The following is a 22,063-nucleotide window of genomic DNA, read 5'->3' on the forward strand; positions in this document are numbered from 1 at the left end:
TACAACCTGATTCAAATAGCTCTCACTATTCACCTGCATACTCAGCGGGATCTGCAGCAGGTAGGCTTTCGTACAAGTCCTCACAAGCAAGGACCTAGCGTGTTGGACCCTGAGGGTCAACTCCTCAGCAATAAGAGGCATCCTCGCACCCACCCCTCCTCCCCCCACCACGCAGGCATGAGGTTTATTTGACCCGAACACCCACTCAGGCCCCATCCCCCCATCAGACCTCCCATACAGGCCCCTTCCCTCACATCCCCCCACTCACCTCCCTTTTCCCCTCAGACCCCCACTCAGCCTCTCTTCAGGACATGCACCTTGGCAGTGCCAACAGTGTAGTGCTCCGTGGCACTGACATCCTGGCCTGTTGCCTTGGGCCCCAAGGAGGCTTGAGGAGATAGGTCCAGAGCCCATTTGCCCTTCTGCTGCTGCCTGGCTGCAAGGATTGGCTCCCTCAAGAGTCCTGGTGGTTGGGTTCGCTCGGGATGAGGACAGGGGGTTGACCTTGCCACTCTCCACCGGGATGGGGGTGTCATGGCTGGACTGCTTGTTCTAGGCCTGGCAGACCTGAAGATCACACCTGACATGGTGATTTCAGGCAGCCCTGTGGTCAACATCTGTATTCCTGCCTGACAGTTATGAACATTCTGAAGTGGCCAGGTAATTTTGACCTCCATGCTCCTCTCGGTCACCTGGTAGGATTTTAAATCACTGCAGCACTTCATTCTGCAACAAGGATTTTCCTTTCTTTCTGTAGTACCCACATTACACGTATCTCTAATTTCTTGATTAATACTGTGCCCAATATTAGCACTTGTTTGGTGGCCTATAAACAACCTCCATCAATGTTTGCTGTCTCTTGCGTTTCTTAGCTGCACCCAAACTTATTCTACAACTCTGGCAAAGGGACATGCAGACTCAAAATGTTGGCTCTATTCCCTCTCCACAGATGCTGTCAGACCTGCTGAGGTTTGCCAGCTTTTTCTGTTTTTGTTTTCGATTCCAGCATCCGCAGTATTTTGCCTTTATCTACACCCTTTGATCTAACATGTCCCTGTGAATTTCTTTTCTTCTGAGGCTATGCAGGGCTGCGTCTTGGAGTTTGATCTTCAATTCCTGGCGACTTTGGGGGTTGTGAACGTAGCGGAGTCCATCATGCCTCCCATCCATTGACTCCATCTACACTTCCCGCTGCCTCGGCAAAGCAGCCAGCATAATTAAGGACCCCGCACATCACGGACATTCTCTCTTCCACCTTATTCCATCGTGAAAAGGATACAAAAGTCTGAGGTCAGGTACCAACTGACTCAAGAACAGCTTCTACCCTGCTGCCATCAGACTTTTGAATGGACCTACCTCGTATTAAATTGATCTTTCTCTACACCCTAGCTATGACTGTAACACTACATTCTGCACTCTCTCCCTTCCTTCTCCCCTATGTACCCTTAGAGGGAAACTGAGACTGATACATTGCTCCCCTTTAGGGGAGGAGATGACCTAGTGGTATTATTGCTAGACTATTAATCCAGAAACTCAGCTAATGTTCTGGGGACCTGGGTTCAAATCCTGTCACTACAGCAGATGGTGGAATTTGAATTCAATAAAAGTTATCTGGAATTAAGAATCTACTGATGACCCTGAAACCATTGTCGGAAAAACCCATCTGGTTCGCTAATGTCCTTTAGGGAAGGAAATCTGCCGTACTTACTCGGTCTGCCCTACATGTGACTCCAGACTCCCAGCACAGACCCTCAACTGCCCTCCAAGGGCAACTAGGGATGGCCAGCCAGCAAAGCCCATGTCCCACAAATGAATTTTAAAAAAAGAATGGTATGCTTTGTCTGTATAGTGCGCAAGAAACAATACTTTTCACTGTATACCCATACACATGACAATAATAAATCAAATCAAACCCTAGCTCTGACTGTAACACTTCATTCTCCTTTCCTTTTCCCCATGTACTCTATGAACGGTTTGCTTTGTCTGTATATCGCGCAAGAAACACTACTTTTCACTGTATCCCAATACATGTGACAATAATAAATCTAATAAGTCTTGAGGAGTTAGCAATGGTTCGATGGACCCAACGGCCGCCTCCTGTCCTCGCGCCTGCGCACCCGCAGGGGGTCACGTGCCGTGTCGTCACATCCGCTCTCCCTCTGGCCGCCATTTTGCTGGCAGCCTCGTGTTTGTGAGATCCGCAGCTCGGTAACCGGCCAGGCAGGCCCGACACACACACACACAGTCAGGGTAAATCCGCCCAGGCAGGCAGGGCCCGGACCCTCCGACACACACTCAAGGTAAATCCGCCCAGAAAGGGAGGCAGAGCGGCGATATGAGCCTGTCAGCCCGCTCACTCGGTGCCGCGGCCCAGGGAAGCTGCAGAAGCCACCACCCCGGGGCTTCAGGCCTCGGTGCCCCGCCGCTGGAGGATCCAGGCTGGGGGTGGAATCCGCACTCCGTGTGTCTCAGTGGAGAGCGGGGCCTCGTCAATGGGCGGCTTCTTTTCGGCCGAAGGAAATTTTCTTTTTCAAAAATTGCATTTTAGCCGCGGGATGAATTTCGTATCTTCACATTGCGTTTTCCGATTGGACTTAATTCTGCCGAAGTTGTTGCCCCTCCTCAAACTGGATATTACACTTCTGTATTTTGCATGATTTAATTTTAGTTGTGTTAAATTTTCTTTCCCCATCGTGGGGACGTCGTCATGTGGAGTTTGAGACAATTGTATTTACTCGTTTTTCTGATTTGAATTATGGATTAAATCCTATCCTGTCAGGAACAAATTGAATTCATGTTAAAGTTCGAGTTGGATATTGTTTTGCGTATGTTCTGCTTTTTTCCCCCGTGATTTGTGCCTTTGGGTAAGTTAATTGTATAAGCTGAAAATGTATTAACTTGATATAATCTGAAATTTTATTGAATAGTATTTGTGAGCGTTTAATCGCATAATATGGAGTATTAGTGTAACATTTATATGTAATATTTATCTTCAATTTAATCTACTGTTCTAATTGTATTTACACTTTAAACCTAATGTTTGAACTTGATCTACATTTTGAATTTATGGGTAAAAGCAGATGCCGTCAAACCTGCTGAGATTTTCCAGCATTTTCTGTTTTTATTGGTATTTGGTTTGAAATGGTTTAAATGGGGTAATGAGAAGTGTGCTTAAATTTAGTTATCTACTTACTCATGTTCATTTGAATATTCAAGCATTCCGGTTGAGCAAGTAAGATAACTTGGCAGACATTTGATATGACTGTTCCCCCTTAACCTGTGTATATGCTATTTCTGAAGTCACAGCTGGAGTGGTAGTGATCGACTGATCAGCGCCACCCTTAGTGTCTTTGTCCCAGGGACAGTATCGTCTGCATTTGTTTTGGGGTGCGTTGCTTGTTCTGGGTTTTGTTCTGAATCTGAAAACTTAGTTCTTGTCTGAGCATGAGGTGAACTCAAAAGTGAAATTTTATAGCAGTGTGGACAATGTGAATTTTTTTGAATGTTCAGTCTCTTTTTTTTAGACTATGTAATTGTCATTCCAGATGAAAGAAATAATAATGAATCAAGAAAAACTTGCCAAGCTGCAAGCCCAAGTTCGCATTGGTGGAAAGGTAAGTAATTTCCAAATAAGATTTTCATTTCAGCCTAACTTGGATTTTTTTGAATGACTAAGAAACCTGTGCAAGGATGAGGGATCTTGGTAATGTGGGTAGATAGGAGAAACTGAGTTTGAGAAGTTGTCTCTTGGAGAAGAAATGGTCAAGAGAAGATTTAATGGAAGCATTCATTACAATCCTGTGGGTCTGGATAAAGTAGCTCAAGGACCAAAGGACATAGATTCAGAGTAATTACAAAAGTAATTGCATTGATGAGACGAGAGAGAAAAAATGGAATACACTGAGTGGTGGAGGCAAGGTCAGTCATGGCTTTCAAAATGGAGTTGGATTGAAGCTGGAGGGGAAATCGCAAGGCTACAGGAGAAAGGGTGGTGCATTGGAACAAGACGAGTTGCTCTTACAGAGAGAGAACTGGCACAGATATGATAAGCCATATGACCTCCTGTGCTGCAGTTGTTCTAGGATAATGAATGACTTGAATTTACATAGTAGCTTTAACATTGTCAATCACCGCTGGATGTTTTACTGAGTGCCATCAGACAAAAACTGGCACCAGGGTCATAATTGGTGATATGTGCTGAAACCAGTGCCAAAAACTAGGTCAAAGGTTTTGAGGAACATGTTAAAGGAGGATAGCAAAATTTAGACAGGGAATCCCAGAACCTGGGGCTGAGACAGTTGAAAGCTGTCAATGGTTGATAAATCAGTGATGCAGACGAGGTCAGAAATTGAGGAGCATAGAGATCTCGTAGGGGTGGATAAGATATAGAGGGGTGTGATTTTCAGGGGATTTGAATAAAAAGATCCTTTCAAAATGGAGATGTTGCTAGAATGGAAGCCAATATAGGTCAGTGATCACATGAGCATTTAGATGAACAGGACTTGGTGTGAGCTTGGAGCAATAAAAACTGAATGCAAGAACATAACTAGGAGCAGGAGTAGGCCATCTGGCCCCTCGAGCCTGCTCCGTCGTTCAATAATATAATTGCTGATCTTTTTGTGGACTCCGCTCCACTTAGCCACCTGCTCACCATAACCCTTAATTCCTTTACTGTTCAAAAATCTATCAATCTTTGACGTAAAAACATTCAATGAGGTAGCCTCAACTGCTTCATTGGACAGGAAATTCCATAGATGCACAACCCCTTGGGTGAAGAAGTTCCTCCTCAACTCAGTCCTAAATCTGCTCCCCCTTATTTTGAGGCTGTGTCCCCTAGTCCTAGTTTCACCCACCAGTGAAAACAACCTCCCTCCTTCCATATGATCTATTCGCTTGGTAATTTTCTATGTTACTATAAGGTTCCCTCCTCATTCTTCTAAATTCCAATGCATATAGTCCCAGTCTACTTAGTCTCTCCTCATAAGCCAACCCTCAACTCCGGAATCAAGCTGTGAATCTCCTCTGCACCCCCTCCAGTGCCAGTATATCCTTTCTCAAATGGGAGACCAAAACTGTACAAAGTACTCCAGGTGTGGCCTCATCAGCACCTTGTGCAGCTGCAACATAACACCTCTGTTTTTAAACTCCATCCCTCTAGCAATGAAGGACAAAATTCCATTTGCTGCCTTAATTACCTGCAAACCAACTTTTTAAGAATCATGCTCAAGGGCACCCAGGTCCCTCTGCACAGCAGCATGCTGCAATTTTTTATCATTCAAATAATAGTCCATTTTGCTGTTGTTCCTGCCAAAGTGAATGCCCTCACATTTACCAACATTGTACTCCATCTGCCAGACCCTTGTCCACTCAAACTATCTGTATCCCTTTTCAGACTTTGTGTTCTCTACACACTTTGCTCTACCACTCATCATATTGTCACCTGTGAACTTTGACACACTGCACTTCATCCCCAACTCCAAATCATCTATGTAAATTGTAAACAATTGTGGTCCCAACACTAATCCCTGAGGCACACCACTAGCCACTGATCGCCAACCAGAAAAACATCCATTTACCCCCACTCTTTGCTTTCTATTAGTTAACCAATCCTCTATCCATGCTAATGCATTACTTGTAACGCCGTGCACCTTTATCTTATGTAGCAGCCTTTTGTGCGGCACCTTGTCGAATGTCTTCTGGAAATCCAGATACACCACATGCGCCAGTTACCCATTGTCCATTGCGCTCGTAATGTCCTTGAATTCCAGTAAATTAGTTAAACATGGCCTGCCTTTCATGAACCCATGCTGTGTCTTCCCAATGGGACAATTTCCATCCAGATGTCTCTCTATTTCTTCCTTGAATATGCTGGAAATATATAGCATATGTCAACATCTATTATGAAAACAGGATAGCATTCTGTTAACCTCAAGCAAAAGGTTTGTTTGTATTCTGTTCCAAAATTTCAAGAAGCTTTGTATATGATTAGGAAGCGCAATGGATTTATTTAGACAGCGATAATTCACGTATTTTGGGAAGAGATCATATGTGATGTGGCCTGAAATACTGCTTATCCAGCGCGTTTATTTGGGGGATTAGTGATTGATTTAAGTCAGCCTGATCTGGAAATAATTTCTAGCAGTTGAAAAGTATTTTAATGTGTAGCCAATGAGTTTGTACGGAATTATGTTGTTCTAATTCCCAGGGGGCATAGGTTTAAGGTGCGAGGGGCAAGGTTTAAAGGAGATGTACGAGGCAGATTTCTTTACAGAGTAGTGGGTGCCTGGAACTCGTTGCCAGGGGAGGTAGTGGAAGCGGATACGGTCGTGACCTTTAAGGGGTGTCTTGACATGAATAGGATGGGAATAGAGCGATTATGGTCCCCGGAAAGGTAGGGGGTTTTAGTTAAGTTGGGCAGGCTTGGAGGGCTGAAGGGCCTGTTCCTGTGCTGTAATTTTCTTAGTTCTTTGTAATGATTCACATAGCTGAGATTGCATAATTCCACCGCTCTTCTCTTAATTTTCTGGCCTGGTAGGACTAAATTGGAAACAAATAGGTGAAAATTGAATTATAAGATATATCTGCTTGTTTAAAAAGAAAAGCTAATACTGTATTCACTGCTTTGCAATTACTTTGTTCCTGTGGCACTTTAGTCAGAATCTAAATCTTCAATTTAGTAGCTTTAAAAAATCATACCATGCAGCTTTGTGCTATTGTCACTACTTTGTCTTGAGTCTCAGTAAGACAAGTGGTCTTACTTCAGTGCAACAGAAGAGCTGGGTTGGGAGATTTGGTGCCTTTGGCAGTGACACGGAGACCAAGGAAAGGGAGAGAATTATCCACAAGTAGAATTCTTGTAAACTTTTTTGTCATCACTTTTGTCTCAGTTTAAAGTGATTACTAATATTAATAATCACTTTAAATTGTTGCCAAATTTTTTGTTAAAATGTTTAGAAGAATGCTGCTGCAATCATGTGTTTATCGTCTTGTCAGAGGAAGAACTATTGATACCCATGCATGTTTTATGTGCGCTCACGGAAGTAGCATAACTGCGAAAGATAACTTCATGTAGCTTCTGCTTAGATGTTAGTGTATGAAAGATTCTGGTTTGTCCACTTTGGTGATGCTAGTGATAGTACACCTTGCAAATTGAGCATTCTTCACAATAGCAGTTGCTATGTTAGAACCTTTGCATAAAAATGAAATATCCATTGCTTAACGTTACAAAGGACTAGTTCGGGCACTAGTTTTTTTGATCCAGTATCCTCCAGTTTTGAGATATTTGGTAACACTGGTGCCCTAGATAAAAGAGAAGGTTTCTGTTCAGTCTTCTGAAGTTTGAGGATTGAATCGTTCCACTTCTTACAGTAATGAAATTGAGTTTTCAGATGATCCCATGGAAATTATGTGTGCAAGTAATGAATGTGTCTAATGTATTGTTTGGAAATATCAATACAGTTGTCTAGAAATTAACTCCATGTGGCTACATATTTAACTGCATGCATTAGTTTAGTAGAATGTCTATCAGAGTACAAATAAATGTACTTCATGTATATACACTTAATGTAATAACTACAACTATTTTGGTAACCAAGGAAATAAAACTTTCCTTTAGCAACACAAAAAGGTTTAAAATGTACAAGCATGCAACATGAGTATGCACATATTGACATATACGCCTAACGATAGTGTCTATTACTCATTCTGAATTTAACAATCTTATTCTGTATTTACTAATTGGGCTGCATAGCTGCATTTTGATTTTCAATTAGTCACTAGTGCCCAGTATTTTCGTAAACACTGTTCTAGTGGATGGTTTAAAACCAGATCAGGCTTGTCCATATCTGGCCCACGGAGCTTCTCTAGGCAGTTTTCAAAATTCCTGTCAGCCAACTGAGTTTCAATACAATATACTGTTTGGAGCCGCTCCTCCAATCAGAGGATGTTTTTCTTGAGTGTATCAGCAACAACTGAGGAAGAGAAACAGTTGCTGATTCGTGCAGCAGCAAACTGTGCTGAAGGTTGGTGTGTTGGTTTGGGGGATGGGGAGGGAGGGGTGCTTCTGTAGTATAGCTACCTAGAAGTTAATGTCTTTAACCCTTCCATGCGAAGTTTGAACTTTCCAAGCAATTGCCATGTGGTCCTTGAGTGAGGGCTTGTGGGGTGCCCTGCACACCACCTGGGGTGCCTCCTGGGTTGCCTCCCAAGAATAACAGTTAGGAACCAGTACCTTCTCTGACTGGGTAGACAGACTGTATACCCCAAGTAACACAAGTTAATTTTGCTTAAACATCCCTTCATTGAACACTGAGCAAGTTGAGAATCTTGTCATTGTAGCTTTTTTGGGTGCAAATGAAATTATGGGAGATGTATGTGGACTTAAGGTTGCTGAAACTCAATATAATGCAACCAAAATCGTGTCCTCTAAGAATGGAACCAGCAATGGATATCTTGTCCTCAACTCTTGGTTTGACCTTTGACCATTTGTGTGATGATGTATTCGTGTCCACCTTGGGTGTAAGGGTCAGACTTTCTCCATAATTTATCTTGCTCTGGGTGCGGAGATAAAACTATAGAGCAAGAATGTGTGCATCAGCAATCTAATTGATGGTGTATGTCAGGCTTGTTCAAAGTGGGGGTCGTGAACCGCAGATGGCTCGTGGGATTTTGCAAACCTCACTGCTCTATAAACCGATCCTGTTTTTTAAAAAAACACGATGTTCTGGTTTTAGCGCTCGTTTTGTAGAAGGCAGTATGACAATGAGGACCTCTCAGGTGATGACAACATAACCAGCATGAGAACTTTTGATGTAGAGGAAAAGTTTAGTATTTATTACAGGATACAATTCAAGTTGCATGCATTTTATGAAAGGAAAGGTAAGAATTTAGAGGGAGTGTATTTTTAAATGTACAGTAAATCTAGTTTACAGTTAAATGTGGTAAATATTTGCAACTGTAGCAGCAGTTGCCTGGTTAGTGGATTCTCTTGCTGTCAAGGCAGGCTATAAAGTGTGACAAGTATAGTAATTATCTCTCCAATTAATTTTCCTGTGTGCATAAAATATATTTTGCTGTTAATTTCAAATTGAGATGACATCAGGAAAACCACAAAGTTTTTTTTAAATTACGGCTGTATTTGAGAAAGAATGATTTACACATTACCCCCATGCAACAAAATGTAGTTATTGATGTGACATCCCAGCTACCAGGGAGGTTTATTGATGGGGTGGTAACAAGTAGAGATGTTTGATAACTATTAAGTTTCCACCTAAAAGCAGCACGTTGATCTGGTGCGCTCTGCATTCCAAAGATGCATCTTAAACGTGAAATCTCTCAAATAAATGACAGTTGATTTTCTGTGGATGGCTGATGCACAGTAAACTAGTGTATTGACTGATTTCAGACATTTATTTTGAATGTATCTGTTGTCGAGGGGAGTTTGCAAAATACTGATGCCAAATTCCTTTGTGCTGGAAAATGGCCTGAATAAAATTTGAAAATGGGTCTGAATTGGATCCCCTGATGTTTAATGTAATGTAAGTGGAAAGATCGTATTTCATTACACATCCTACGTGATGTGGGTCACAAGCGACGGGCATTTGGTAAAAGTGGATCGCTGGGGAAAAATTGAAAAACACAGGTATACAAGTTTGGAATTTGGAGTTCACTTTCAGCAAATAAGATGCAATATTTCAGCTATTATCTGAATTTAGCATATTTAAATTTTGAGTTGAGCATCGTGTAATTCTTTGTTTTTGTACCCAGGGTACTGCCCGCAGAAAGAAGAAGGTTGTCCATAGAACAGCAACAGCAGATGACAAAAAACTGCAATTCTCTTTAAAGAAGCTTGGTGTGAATAATATTTCCGGTATTGAAGAGGTATTCACAAATATTTGCATATCAAGTGATCATAGAATCCCCACAATGCATAAGAGGGCCATTCAGCCCATCTCGTCTGCACCGAATCTCTTAACAGAGCATCGCACCCATGCCCTATCTCCGTAGCCCCATGTATTTACCCCACTAATCCCCCTAACCTACACATCTTGGGACACTAAGGGACTAAATTGCATGGCCAATCCACCTAACCTGCACATTTTTGGAGTGAACCAGAGCATCCTGAGGAAACCTGCGCAGACACTGGGAGAACATGCAACTTCCACACAGTCGGCCAAGGCCGGAATTGAAGTCAGGTCCCTCGTGCTGTGACGCAGCAGTGCTAACCACTGCGCCACCGTGCCGCAATCTTCAATTGATTGGACTGTTTGCCACACGAAGAAACTTTGTTTTCCCCCATCAAATCAGATTATTGTTCCACTGCCCCCTAAAAACTAATGATGTAAAAATTGTGTGAATTCTGGAAATGAAATGGTGCCAGTTTTATCTCTTCTCTTTATCACCACTTCTCTGGTTCTGAACAGTGTACACAGGTGATATTATGGGGACCAGATTGATTTCAATATGCACGCAATTGCGATAGTTTGATTCATGTCAGCACGGTTTAATGATTCAAGGTCCCCTATGTTAACAAGGAAATAGCCTGAGATTGTATTTGAGGGAGAAAAGAGTAGTAGTGTGGGTGAAGTAAGATCAGAGGAGGCATCATACTGATACAGATCAGTTGGGTGAATTTCCTGTTCAGTCAAGAATTCATAATTAACTCACTTTGAGCTAGAATCAATTGAAATTTTCAATACTTAAATTTTGTGTTTTTTAATGAGGAAGAATCCATATGCACATTTCTTTTAAGCAGTTAAATGTACTTTAAAAAATACTTGGTAATGAGAGAATGGATATAGTAATTATAGTGACTATGTTTTACCGTCATTGTTCCTACTATAGATATAATCTACTTGGCATCACTTCTGATTTGTGAACAATTAAAAAGATTCCATTAGAAACTGCTAACAATTGAGAATATGGAAGTATGGTTGAAATTGAGTTGGTGAGGAATTGTCTGGAAATTTTGAAACAATTTTGAATCAAGATGTTTCTATAGCCATTGATAATGAGGAAATTCTTTGGCCTTTGTACAAAGTCTTGACATTTTGGGCCAGATCTTGTCCCATCTGTAGTAAATGCAAGATATTCGCTACTACTGGGGGCCAAAGCAGCACCATAGGTTCCAAGGAGCCCACTTGTGCTCAAATTGGGATGTTGTAGTGCACCTGAGCGTGCACTGATTGTTCCGCTGGGACTTGTTAGCATGAAAATTTCAACTATTGCCCTAGTTTTTACTCTGACTTTTCTAGGGTTGCTGGGAGGGGTGGTTGGTGAGCAGAAACCCAGATGGGTGTTGTAAAATTGGAAATGATTATCAAGGCAAAAACAATTGCCTGCCATTGGGCTGAAGACAGCTGATAAAGAAGAGTGTGCTTGTGGTGTTTAGTGGGTGTGAGGATTGCTCTAGGCTTCCCTATTCACGCTGCTGCTGGATCCACACTGCACCCAGAAGAGCAGGTTCCTGTTTCACCTACGAGAAAGTAAGAGTATTAAATGCAATCAGCAGCATAAACCACAGCTTCGTGGCCATTTTTGTATTGTATACTTTTGTTTTTTGTGTGACATTCCTGTAATTAAGTGAATGTTTTAAATCTCTTGCAGGTGAACATGTTCACAAACCAGGGAACGGTCATTCATTTCAATAATCCTAAAGTTCAGGCTTCGCTTGCTGCAAATACGTTTACGATCACGGGGCATGCAGAGACTAAACAGCTGACTGAAATGTTGCCCAGTATCCTGAATCAACTTGGAGCCGATAGCCTGACCAGCTTGAGGCGGCTGGCAGAGTCGCTGCCTAAACAACGTTAGTATAATGATCTCATTGTGTTTGTAACTCATGGATGTTTTTAGTATGGTACATTTTGTTAAAATTTGATCAGTACATTTTATTTATTTTTACTGTCACAGATCCAGTCACCATGAAATCTGATTATCAAATGTATTATTGTTATCGTGGCTCAGTTGACTCAACAGTCTTGTCTCTTGAGCCGCTATGAACTTGGGTACACTAAACTGACTCTTCCGTGGGTTACTAAAGGAATGCTGCATTGTTGGGAGTTGGAGATGTTAAACTGGAGTCTTACTTTCCTGTTGGCAGTTAAACATAAGTTCATTAGGACTTAAACAAAGAGAAGAAACTGCATCATATAAACAGATCATCTAAGCATTCATTTATTTCCTTTTGTTGGACTTTGCCAACTTCATGATGCATTTGCCTGCATTCTTTTAGAGTAAGCTATAATCTGCTTTCTGTATGAAAGTTTCTGAAATTCCTGTGGTGCTTTGCTGTTAAACAATATTACCAGGAGTTCTCAACTATGGGGAGAGTATTGGTGTTGAGATTGTTCTCCTTGGGGCAGAGACGTCCAAGGAGAGATTTACTGGGGGTTCAAAATTCTAAAAGATTTTGGTGGAATAAATTGAGAGAAACTCCACTGGCAGGAAGGTTAGTAAGTAATCAGGACACAGGTTTAAGATAAGTGGCAAAAGAACCAGAGGAGAGATGAGAATTTGTTTTAAAGCAGTAATGTGCAGTCTGGATAGGTTCGGGGGAGCAGATTCATTAGCACCTTTCATAAAGTTGGATATGTGCTTAAAATGGGAAAGAGCAGGAGAGTAACGCTGATTAGAGGCAGCACAGGCATGAAGGAACTATTATCGTTTACGATTTTGGGTGTATCCACTTTGTTATCTAACAAATTTAGGTTGCACTTTAGTGGTTACCTATCTGGTAAGTGAGAGATTACTTGAATAAATTGTGATTTACTCAATTGCTTTTCACTAATAATTATTTTGTTTGCAGCTGTGGACAGCAAAGCACCACTTGCTTCTGGTGAAGACGATGATGATGAAGTTCCAGGTAATTTAAAATGAGAGGATGTCCATGACAGCTGTACCATGAAAGCTTATCTCTAATAGTCTCCATTGATGGAAAAGGCAGAAGAACTTTTGCCTACTGCAGTCTAATATGGTTCTGCAGCTTGCATTTGCTGCCCAAATGTATTTAAATTCTACCACACCACTGTCTGCATAATATCCTAAATAATACAATTAAAATGTTAAACATTGAAAAACTGCTGAAGGACAGCATTTTGCATTTGGTGCATAAAGTTGGACATTAAAAATTTAGATAAGAGCGTGTACTTACGTATGGTATGTAGGTTAGTGTTTCAGTAGTGTTTATTCTTAAAGGTGACTGCGAGGGCAAAGGGTCCATTTGGCTGTAATAGTGTAGAACAATGGTGAGCAGCCTGTGGCCTATCTGCGTTCTAATTGCGGCCCATGAGGCATTTTGACCGTTATGTGAAGGGTTACCACATTCCACTGATTGCTGTATACGTATTTTTTTTCCTACTAGTATGATTGAAGTGATGTGCAGAAAGCAAGGGCAAGTGAAGTGAGGTTTATGCTGATTGCACATAACATTGAGAGAGTCGTATGCTGCTCCTTCTGCTTCAAGTGTACATATTTTGTTTTTACCATCTGAAGTTGATGGCAGTTCTTTTAATATGAATGATATTTTCTATAACTCGTTGTGAAGTATTTGTTGTGTATTCAATCGTATAGGGTCAACATACCCGATTTCAATCTCAATCACCTGAGGTGAAGGAGGGCCACTTATGTAGCCCACTCACTAACCTAGATTGCCTATCACTGGTATGGAAGTTCTATAGATAATGTTTCGATTACCTAACTTTATTTTTATTTCTGACAGATCTTGTTGAAAATTTTGATGAGGCTTCAAAGAATGAAGCAAGTTGAACAGAAGCTGACATCTGAAGGCGCGAACTTGAAATGGCTTTGGGGAGCTGCCCTTTGTATTAGTTTTTCTTTTGTAATCTTGCATTTTTGTACTGTTACAGTATGTCATGGTTTTGCAATCATATGGTGGCAGAATTATCCTATTTTTTTTCACCATGGCAGCTCTTCTAATGCTGGAATGTTTACTAACTTTGCAGCCTGGTTAAAATGAAACAAGTCTGAACTGAATCTAGCACTGTCGATTGGAAATAAAGGAGAGAAGTGTCTATTTTGGTCTATTTAATTACAGATTGTAGAAATGTATGGGTAAAATAAACTAGTAAATTGGCGTTTTTTCCACTTATTGGGAATATTTAAATATTTCATCTTTGATTTGGTTCACATTTCTGAGATGTTTACCAAATGATCAGTCACCTGTTTGAAATATTTGGTGCCGGATATCCAGGTTTGGGTAGGTGATGGACTTTATACTAGCATTCCTGTTCACAAATTCCTTAGTGGGCCTAAGTGGATCAAGTATTACTAGAGCGTGAACTATACCAGATTCATGGCCCGAGATTAGGGTTTAATAAACTGAAGTAGATATGTAACAAGTGATTTTAATTTGTAATCTGCTTTGAAAATTACAGATCCAGCATGAATATTTAAAATTTAAGCTATTTTCATGTTTTAAATATAGCTCAGCTCTAACCGGATACAGAAACAGTATTTCTGCGTGCCAGTTAAAATGTCAGAAGCCAAAGGAGGGTCAGATTGAGTGAGTGTGATTACACTATCAGAGCAGCTTAAGAAATATGGAACAGGCAGATAGTAAAATTCAATGTTCTCTATTTTCCTCAACCTTGCATGAATTATAATGCAGATTAAGCTTTTGAAACTGTTGTGGTTCTCTATTTTGTTTGCTCTCTCCTATCTAAAACCGGATTAATTTTATGTGATGGAACGTCAATCTATTAAGGGGTGGAATTTCAATTTCCTGAAATCATACTTCAGATTTGGAATAAAAGATCTTCCTGGAAAGATTGAAATACAGCACACCAGTTTTTCACTGCATTTTTAAAAATATAAATCTTTTTGGGAGGGTAATTGCAAACCACATGTGAGGCACTTTGACCATGTTCAGATGGTTAAAAGCAAGCAAATTTTGCTCAAGTTGTGACAGATAACCTTCTCAATCAGCCTACATTTCTGTGCTTTGTGCACCAACTGCAAGCAATCTCTTGGCAACCTTATGCATAACTCCTTTTTAGTGTGTCGTGAACTAATGTTCCAGTGACCAAAAAGAGTGGTTAACTGTGTATGGCTAGTAAGCATACAAATGTGATACTTGGGTGAAATAAGATGATGTCCACTTGTGGCATTAAAGGGAGTTCTTCACAACTGAACTGTTTCAAAGATTCCAATACTTATTATTTGTTCCTGTTTACAACTTGATGATAAGGGCTGACTAGGAGCTGCCAACTTTTATATATAATTGTTGCCCTTTAAAGTTCTAAAATATTTGACAATTAGTGGCTGCTTTCTGTGTAAATAACCTTCATGTTTTTCCCAAAACACATGAAAATCTAGTGTTTACTTTGTACGTGACACCTAAAGGGTTTTCTGTGTAACTTGGCATTCAGTTCAAACAGTGTAAACTTAATATTTACCATTCTCTGACTACAGCTATTTCTCTTTACAGAGTAAATATGGTCAGTTCACTGCAATAAAAACATATTGGACATCTGTTTGCAACTCCAAATGTAATCATTTAACAGATGAATGAGAAATATGCATGTGACAGTTTTTTATAGTGCAGCTATAAACATTCTATATCCTAAACGTTTACACTTTTTAAATGCAAAGTTTTGAGTTAATATGGTGCTTGAACGTATTAAATTGTACAAAATAGGAATTTAACCTTTTGTTCATTTTTTAAAAAAGGCTTGTATATTGTCTTTCCAGATTTCTGTTCTGTGTTTTGATAGTATTTGATGTTTAGTGAAGTTGCATACTGAGAGAGTACATGTAAATGATTGTTTCTCAGGGTGAAATTCAGAATTCACATTTTGGGTACATTTTGCAAGTCATTGCCTGTCGTGAGGTCATCAGACCTGGGACAGATTTGGATGAATCAGGTAGTAGGCATATGAGTGGCTGCTTAAGTCATCACCGGCTTGAACAATCTGCCCAATACACTTGTAAAGTGAATAACTTGGGTAACTTTAAACTTTATTGATTTTTTAAAAAAAAAACAATCTAAATTTATGCTGAGGATGGCTGCTGCTGTCCTGTAACATAGTATTTTGAGTTTTAAAAATAAAATCTAGTTGAGCAATGGGTAATGTACCAATAGGGAAACCATACACCAGGGCCACAAATTTCATGAAGAAAAACTCAGCATACAAGTAGTATGTGATATGGTTATCTTGAAAGTGGAAAGTTCCAGAAATGTATTGAGCATTCAACTGGACTTTCAAAGCATTGCTGGTTCAATAGAATTGATAATTGGAGCCCTGTTTAATTTTGACGGTATACGTTGACTTTTTTTGAGAGTCCTGGTGCAGTCTCTGGATTTGAAGCATCAGGTTTTTCAACTGGGACCCAAAGTACTTTAGGAAATGTGTGTATTAGTATACAGTGAAAAGTATTGTTTATTGCTTACTATGCAGACAAAGCATACCATACATAGAAGGAAAGGAGAGAGTGCAGATGTAATGTTACAGAAAGATCAACTTCATGTAAGGTAGGTCCATTCAAAAGTCTGGCAGCAGGGAAGAAGGTGCTCTTGAGTCGGTTGGTATGTGATCTGACTTCATCCTTTTCTCAACGGAAGCAGGTGAAAGAGTACGTTCAGGATGCGTGGGGTCCTTAATTATGCTGGCTGCTTTTCTGAGGCAGTAGGAAGAGTAGACGATCAATGAATGGGAGGCTGGTTTGCATGATGGATTGGGTATCATTCATGGCGTTTTGTAATTTTTTGCGGTCTTGGACAGAGCAGGGTCCATACTCAGCTGTGATATAACCAGAAAGAATGGTTTCTGTAGTGTAAAAATTGGGGAGCGTCGTAGTAGTATGCCAAATTTCCTTGCCTCTTGAGAAAGTAGAGGCATTGGTAGAATTTCTTAACTATAGCGTCTGTGTAGAGTTGTTTCAGGGTGAGTAGGGCCTGGGAGATGGCACCTGTTGTGGCAATAGGCAAACTGTAGTGAATCCAGGTAATCTGGGAGGCTGGAGTTGATTTGTGCCATGACTGACCTTTCGAAGCACTTCATAATGATGGATGTCAGAGCCACCAGACAATAGTCATTAAGGCATACTACCTAGCTTTTCTTTGGTACCAAGATGATGGTTATCTTTTTGAACCAGATAGGGACCTCAGCTTGGTATAAAGAGAGGTTAAAGATGTCTGTGAATACCCCTGCCAGTCAGTGCACGCAGGATCTAAGTGCTCATCCAGGTACCCCATCCACCCAGTTGCTTACCGTGGGTCAGCAGTTTAGTGGGAATAAAGGCAAGGAACACAAGGGGGTCTCATTAATGCTCAGTCCATGTGTACGAGGTACTTTTAAAGTATTGTTTCTCGGGTTATGAGTAGCACTGGCAAAGTCGATGTTTATTCCCCATCTCCCTCATGAAAATGTGGTGGCAGGCTGTTTTCTTGAACTGCTGCAGCTGATACACTCAATGCTGTTAGGTAGAGAGTTCACGTTGTCCAAGTGGTGATGAAGGAAAGTGATCTGTCAAAGTTAGGACAGTGTGACGGGTGAATAACATGAAGGTGATGGTGCACCTGTTGTCCTTGCCCTCCTAGGTGCTGTTGGGTGAGTATGGGAGGTATTGCAAAAGGAGGCTTGGTGTTTTGTTGGCATTTGCTCAATGTTCCTGAGAAAGTAGATGCATTGGTGGGCTTTCTTAACTATAGTGTCCGCATGGAAGGACCAGGACAAGCTGTTGGTGATGTGGACACCTAAAAACTTGAAGCTTTCGACCTTTTCTACTTTGTCCCCATTGATGTGGACAGGAGCATGCCCTCCACTATGCTTCCTGAAGTCGATAACTACTTCATTTTGTTGACATTGAGGGAGAGATTATTTTCGTTGCACCAGTTCACCAGATTCTCTATCTCCTGTACCGTGTCTCATCATCGAGAACTGACCCACAATGGTGGTGTCATCAGCAAAGTTGAAAATCAGGTTGGAGGAAAAGTTGTGTCAGATTGTGTCATTACAAATGGGCATGTTTACATCGGTAAAATGCATGTTAATTATGCTTGTACAAAAACATAATGGAAGAAACAGTTAATACAAGTGTGGCTAATTGTGATGCTAAGTCAAATTATGGCAACAGGAATTAAGACTATATATAATAATATGTATCTTAATATATAAGGTAGCTGTGCAATTGCACATGGGGGCCGGAACTCTACCACCTCACCTGTCATGGAATCGGAGCGGGCAAGGGTCCGACAACAGAAATCTCCATTGACCTTGGCGGGAATTTCTGATCTCGGCCGAGTGAGGCTGTAAAATCCCGCTCTGTGGCTTCAGTGAATGAATGTTAGACATTGAGGGACAACTGGACCAGGATTTTTAGTTGCGAGTTAGACCCAGTTTTAAAATAATACATCATAATATTTTGGCAAGGCTGAGGTAGGATTGGATGTATCAAAGGAGTTTATTTTCAGTACAAGATGTGGAGCTGGGAGATGCATAACTGATGGACAGAGTAATATATCCAAATTTGCTGATGATGCAAAGCTGGGTGGGATAGCCTCGGCTCGGTGCTGGGTCCACTGTTATTTGTAATTTAACGATTTGCATGAGAATTTAGGAGGCATGGTTAGTAAGTTTGCAGGTGATACCAAGATTGGTGGCATAGTAGACAGTGAAGGTTGTCAAGGACTGCAACAGGATCTTGATCAGTTGGGCTAGTGGGCTGACGAATGGCAGATGGAGTTTAATTCAGAGAAATGTGAGGTGATGCATTTTGGACTTACTCAGTTAATGGTAGGGTGTTCGGGAGAGTTACAGAACAAAGAGATCTAGGGGTACAGGGTCATAGCTCATTGAAAGTGGAGTCACAGGTGGGACAGTGGTGAAGAAGGCATTCGACATTCTTGGTTTCATTGGTCAGAATATTGAATACAGGAGTTGGGACGTCTTGTTGAAATTGTACAAGACATTGGTAAGGCCACATTTGGAATACTGTGTACAGTTCTGGTCACCCTACTATAGAAAGGATATTATTAACTAGAAAGGCTGCAGAAGAGATTTACTAGGATGCTACTGGGATTTGAAGGTTGAGTTGTAAGGAGAGGCGGGATAGACTGGGACATTTTTCTCTGGAGCTTAGGAGTGACCTTAGAGGTCTATAAAATAATGAGGGGCATAGATAAGGTAGATAGTCAATATCTTTTCGCCAAGGTAGGGAAGTCTAAAACTAGAGGGCATAGGTTTAAGGTGAGAGGGGAGAGATACAAAAGGGTCCAGAGAGGAAATCTTTTCACAGAGGGTGGAGTGTCTGAAACAAGCTTCTGGAGGTAGTAGTAGAGGCGGGTACAATTTTTGTCTTTTAAAAAGCGTTTAGACTGTTAGATGGGTCAGATGGTTATTGAGGGATATGGGCCAAATGGGGAAATAGGGACTAGCTTGGTTGTTTAAAAAAAAAAAGTGGCATGGAAAAGTTGGGCCGAAGGGCCTGTTTCCATGCTGTAAACCTCTATGCCTGACTGACTTGCAAGCTGTGAGGAGGACATAAAGAGGCTGCAAAGGGATCATGTTTAGTGAGTGGACAATAAGGTGACAAATGGAGTATGATGTGGGGAAATGTGTGGTAGGAAATACAGAAAAGTGGAATATTTTTTAAATGGTGAGGAACTCAAACATGTTCAGAGATTTGGATGTCCTCATACAAGAAAGTTAGCTTGCAGGAACAGTTAACAATTGGGAAAACAAATTACTTTAGCATTTATTGCAAGAGGGCAATAAGAGTAAGGAAGTCTTGCTGTGAGAGCTTTTGGTGAGAGTATATCTGAGGTATTGTAGAGTTTTGATCTCCTTATCCAAGAAAGGATACACGTCTTGGAGATGGTACAATAAACATTCACTAGATTGATTCCTGGGAGAAAAGGTTGTCCTCTGATGAGAGGTCGAGCAGAGTAAAGCTATGCTCTCTGGAGCTTAGAAAGGTGAGAATGCAATTCATAAGGTTCAAAACGGTTTACACAGGTTGTTTTGCCTGGCTGCAGTTGGGTGGCATTCTATTAGACTAAGGCATCAATTATTTAAGACTGAGATGGGGAGGAATTTCTTCACTCAGGTTGAAATAGACTTTTGACTTGTAATCAAAGTGTATGGAGATCGGGCAGTAAAGTGGAATTGAGGTCCAAATTCAACCATGATCTCATTGAATGGCGGATTGTGTGCACGTGTGTACATGCTCTGCTTCTGCTCGTAGCATAGGCAGTTTTCTTAATAAATGCAGAATTAGGAATTTATACTGGGAATGTTTAGGATTGCGTGGACTGGAAGCACAGAAACAGACCATTCAATATAACCAGCTATTATGCTCCACTCGAGCCTCCCATCTTTTCGCATCTAAATCTATCATAGCCCCCTCTTCCCTTGTCTAGCTTTCCCTACAATGCATCTATACTATTCACTTCAACCACTCCGTATGGTAACCAGTTACACAGTCTCACCACTTTTTGGGTAAGGAAGTTTCTTCTGAATTCCCTATTGGAATGTGGTGCAGAAACTGCATACAAATGTACGATTTGCAATGCAGATATCTGGCAAAATTGCTCATCAGTTAAAGCGAGTTGAATCATGATTTGCTGCATCCTTAGTGTTAGAAACTGGACTATTTCCCAATAAGGTAGCATCTAACCCAACACAATCTGGTATGCATGTTTACCCTTTATTCTTAGAGTAGCACAATGTTTAGAAAAGAAGATCATCCATGCAGTGTTGTAGAGAAAAATACCAAGATTAATGTGAGAAATCCATTCAGCTGTCACATTGTACAGTTTTTCTCATCGCTCATGTCACTGCAGTCCTGAATATTGTCTCTGCAGCGACTCTTAGGTATGCAGTCACAGTCACTGAAGAAGACAGTAACACATTTCCATCCAGAACAAGCAGGGCACTGCAATTCTTTAAAACAAACAAAAAATATACATAACTTTAAAATCCATTGTTCTATGATGCTGCTTAATGCTTTGTTTAAACCTGTCCATGTATTATTAAAAAATCTAGTGAATATTTCCGGCTTAGTGTTAGTTGGAAGAAATTGTATATATTTTAGCTGCATTTGTTCTATTGGGCTCTTGGCTTGAATGCTGTCAGTCCTACCATTGATGTTCTTGCCTGGCTTCACTTGCTTTTTACCAACTCCAGCATTTACTGGACCTGCTCCCTACCTGTTATGATTATCTGGAGAGATTTTAGCACTCAATTCCACCCCCCTCCCCCTCATTATTAATATCCTGGGGGTTACCATTGATAAGAAACTGAATTGGACCAGCCATATAAATACTGTGGGGTGAATTTTATCGTCCCGCCCGCCACTGGAATTGGAGCAGGTGAGGGGTGGATCATTGAAAGGTCTGTTGACCTAGAGTGGGATTTTCTGGTCTCAGGGCGAGCGCGGCTGGAAAGTCCTGCCCCGTGGTTACAAAAACAGGTCAGAGGCTGGGAAATCTGCAGAAATAACTCCCCTCCTGCTTTCCCAAAGCCTGCCCATCGTCTACAAGGCACAAGTCTGGAGTGTGATGGAATAATCCAAATTTGTCTGGATGGATGAAGCAGCTTCAACAACACCCTAGAAGCTCAACATCACCCAGACAAAGAAGGCCACTTGATTGGCACCCTATCCACCACCTTCAATATTCACTCCATCCAGCTTGAACTCATGGCCTCTCACTATATTGAGCCCCTTGGTCTAGTGTGCAGCGATTCAGCAATGTGCTTCGCTGAATTCAAGCTGCAATCACTTAAATGAATAAGTTTACATGCTGCCCACATCATATGCAACTGGTGTGGATTAATCACACATTGTGATCCCCGCACTCTTACTCAGGGGCTAATCAATTTCCTATGCACTAACACTCAGCATACAGCATGCTGCATTTACTAGCATGTTCCCTTTTGAAATAGTGGTATTTATGTTCTACTCAATCATTTAGTAATTTAGAAGCTATATAGGTTGCAGTAAATGTTCCTGTCACAAAGATAAGTACAAATGAGATTGAATACATTTAATAAACGCCAAATATTTGGAAGTTAGAAAATGCTTAATCATGGATATATTAATGGAA

At 40.9% G+C, this 22,063-nt stretch overlaps 2 protein-coding genes and 1 non-coding gene across 3 annotated transcripts in view; 2 read left to right on the top strand and 1 right to left on the bottom strand.

Moving 5' to 3' along the window:
• Nucleotides 1-2,113: 2,113 nt before the first annotated feature.
• Nucleotides 2,114-14,030, top strand: btf3 (basic transcription factor 3). Its single transcript, XM_078214899.1, has 6 exons — nt 2,114-2,300; nt 3,546-3,614; nt 9,766-9,879; nt 11,605-11,806; nt 12,806-12,862; nt 13,718-14,030. The coding sequence occupies exons 2-6, from the start codon at nt 3,546-3,548 to the stop codon at nt 13,762-13,764; spliced, it is 489 nt and encodes a 162-aa protein (XP_078071025.1). The 5' UTR covers nt 2,114-2,300; the 3' UTR covers nt 13,765-14,030.
• On the top strand, nt 7,238-7,370 carry LOC144495406 (small Cajal body-specific RNA 24). The gene has a single exon (XR_013498255.1).
• A 795-nt stretch (nt 14,031-14,825) lies between the features above and the next one.
• Nucleotides 14,826-22,063, bottom strand: part of LOC144495061 (low-density lipoprotein receptor class A domain-containing protein 1-like) — a 38,364-nt gene continuing 31,126 nt past the window's right edge. The window contains exon 6 of the mRNA XM_078214898.1: nt 14,826-20,900. Within this exon, the coding sequence (XP_078071024.1) occupies nt 20,761-20,900 (140 nt within the window). The 3' untranslated portion in view covers nt 14,826-20,760. The remainder of the gene's footprint in view (nt 20,901-22,063) is intronic.

The sequence above is a fragment of the Mustelus asterias genome, chromosome 6, assembly GCF_964213995.1.
Source record: "Mustelus asterias chromosome 6, sMusAst1.hap1.1, whole genome shotgun sequence".
Lineage (NCBI taxonomy): Eukaryota > Metazoa > Chordata > Chondrichthyes > Carcharhiniformes > Triakidae > Mustelus > Mustelus asterias.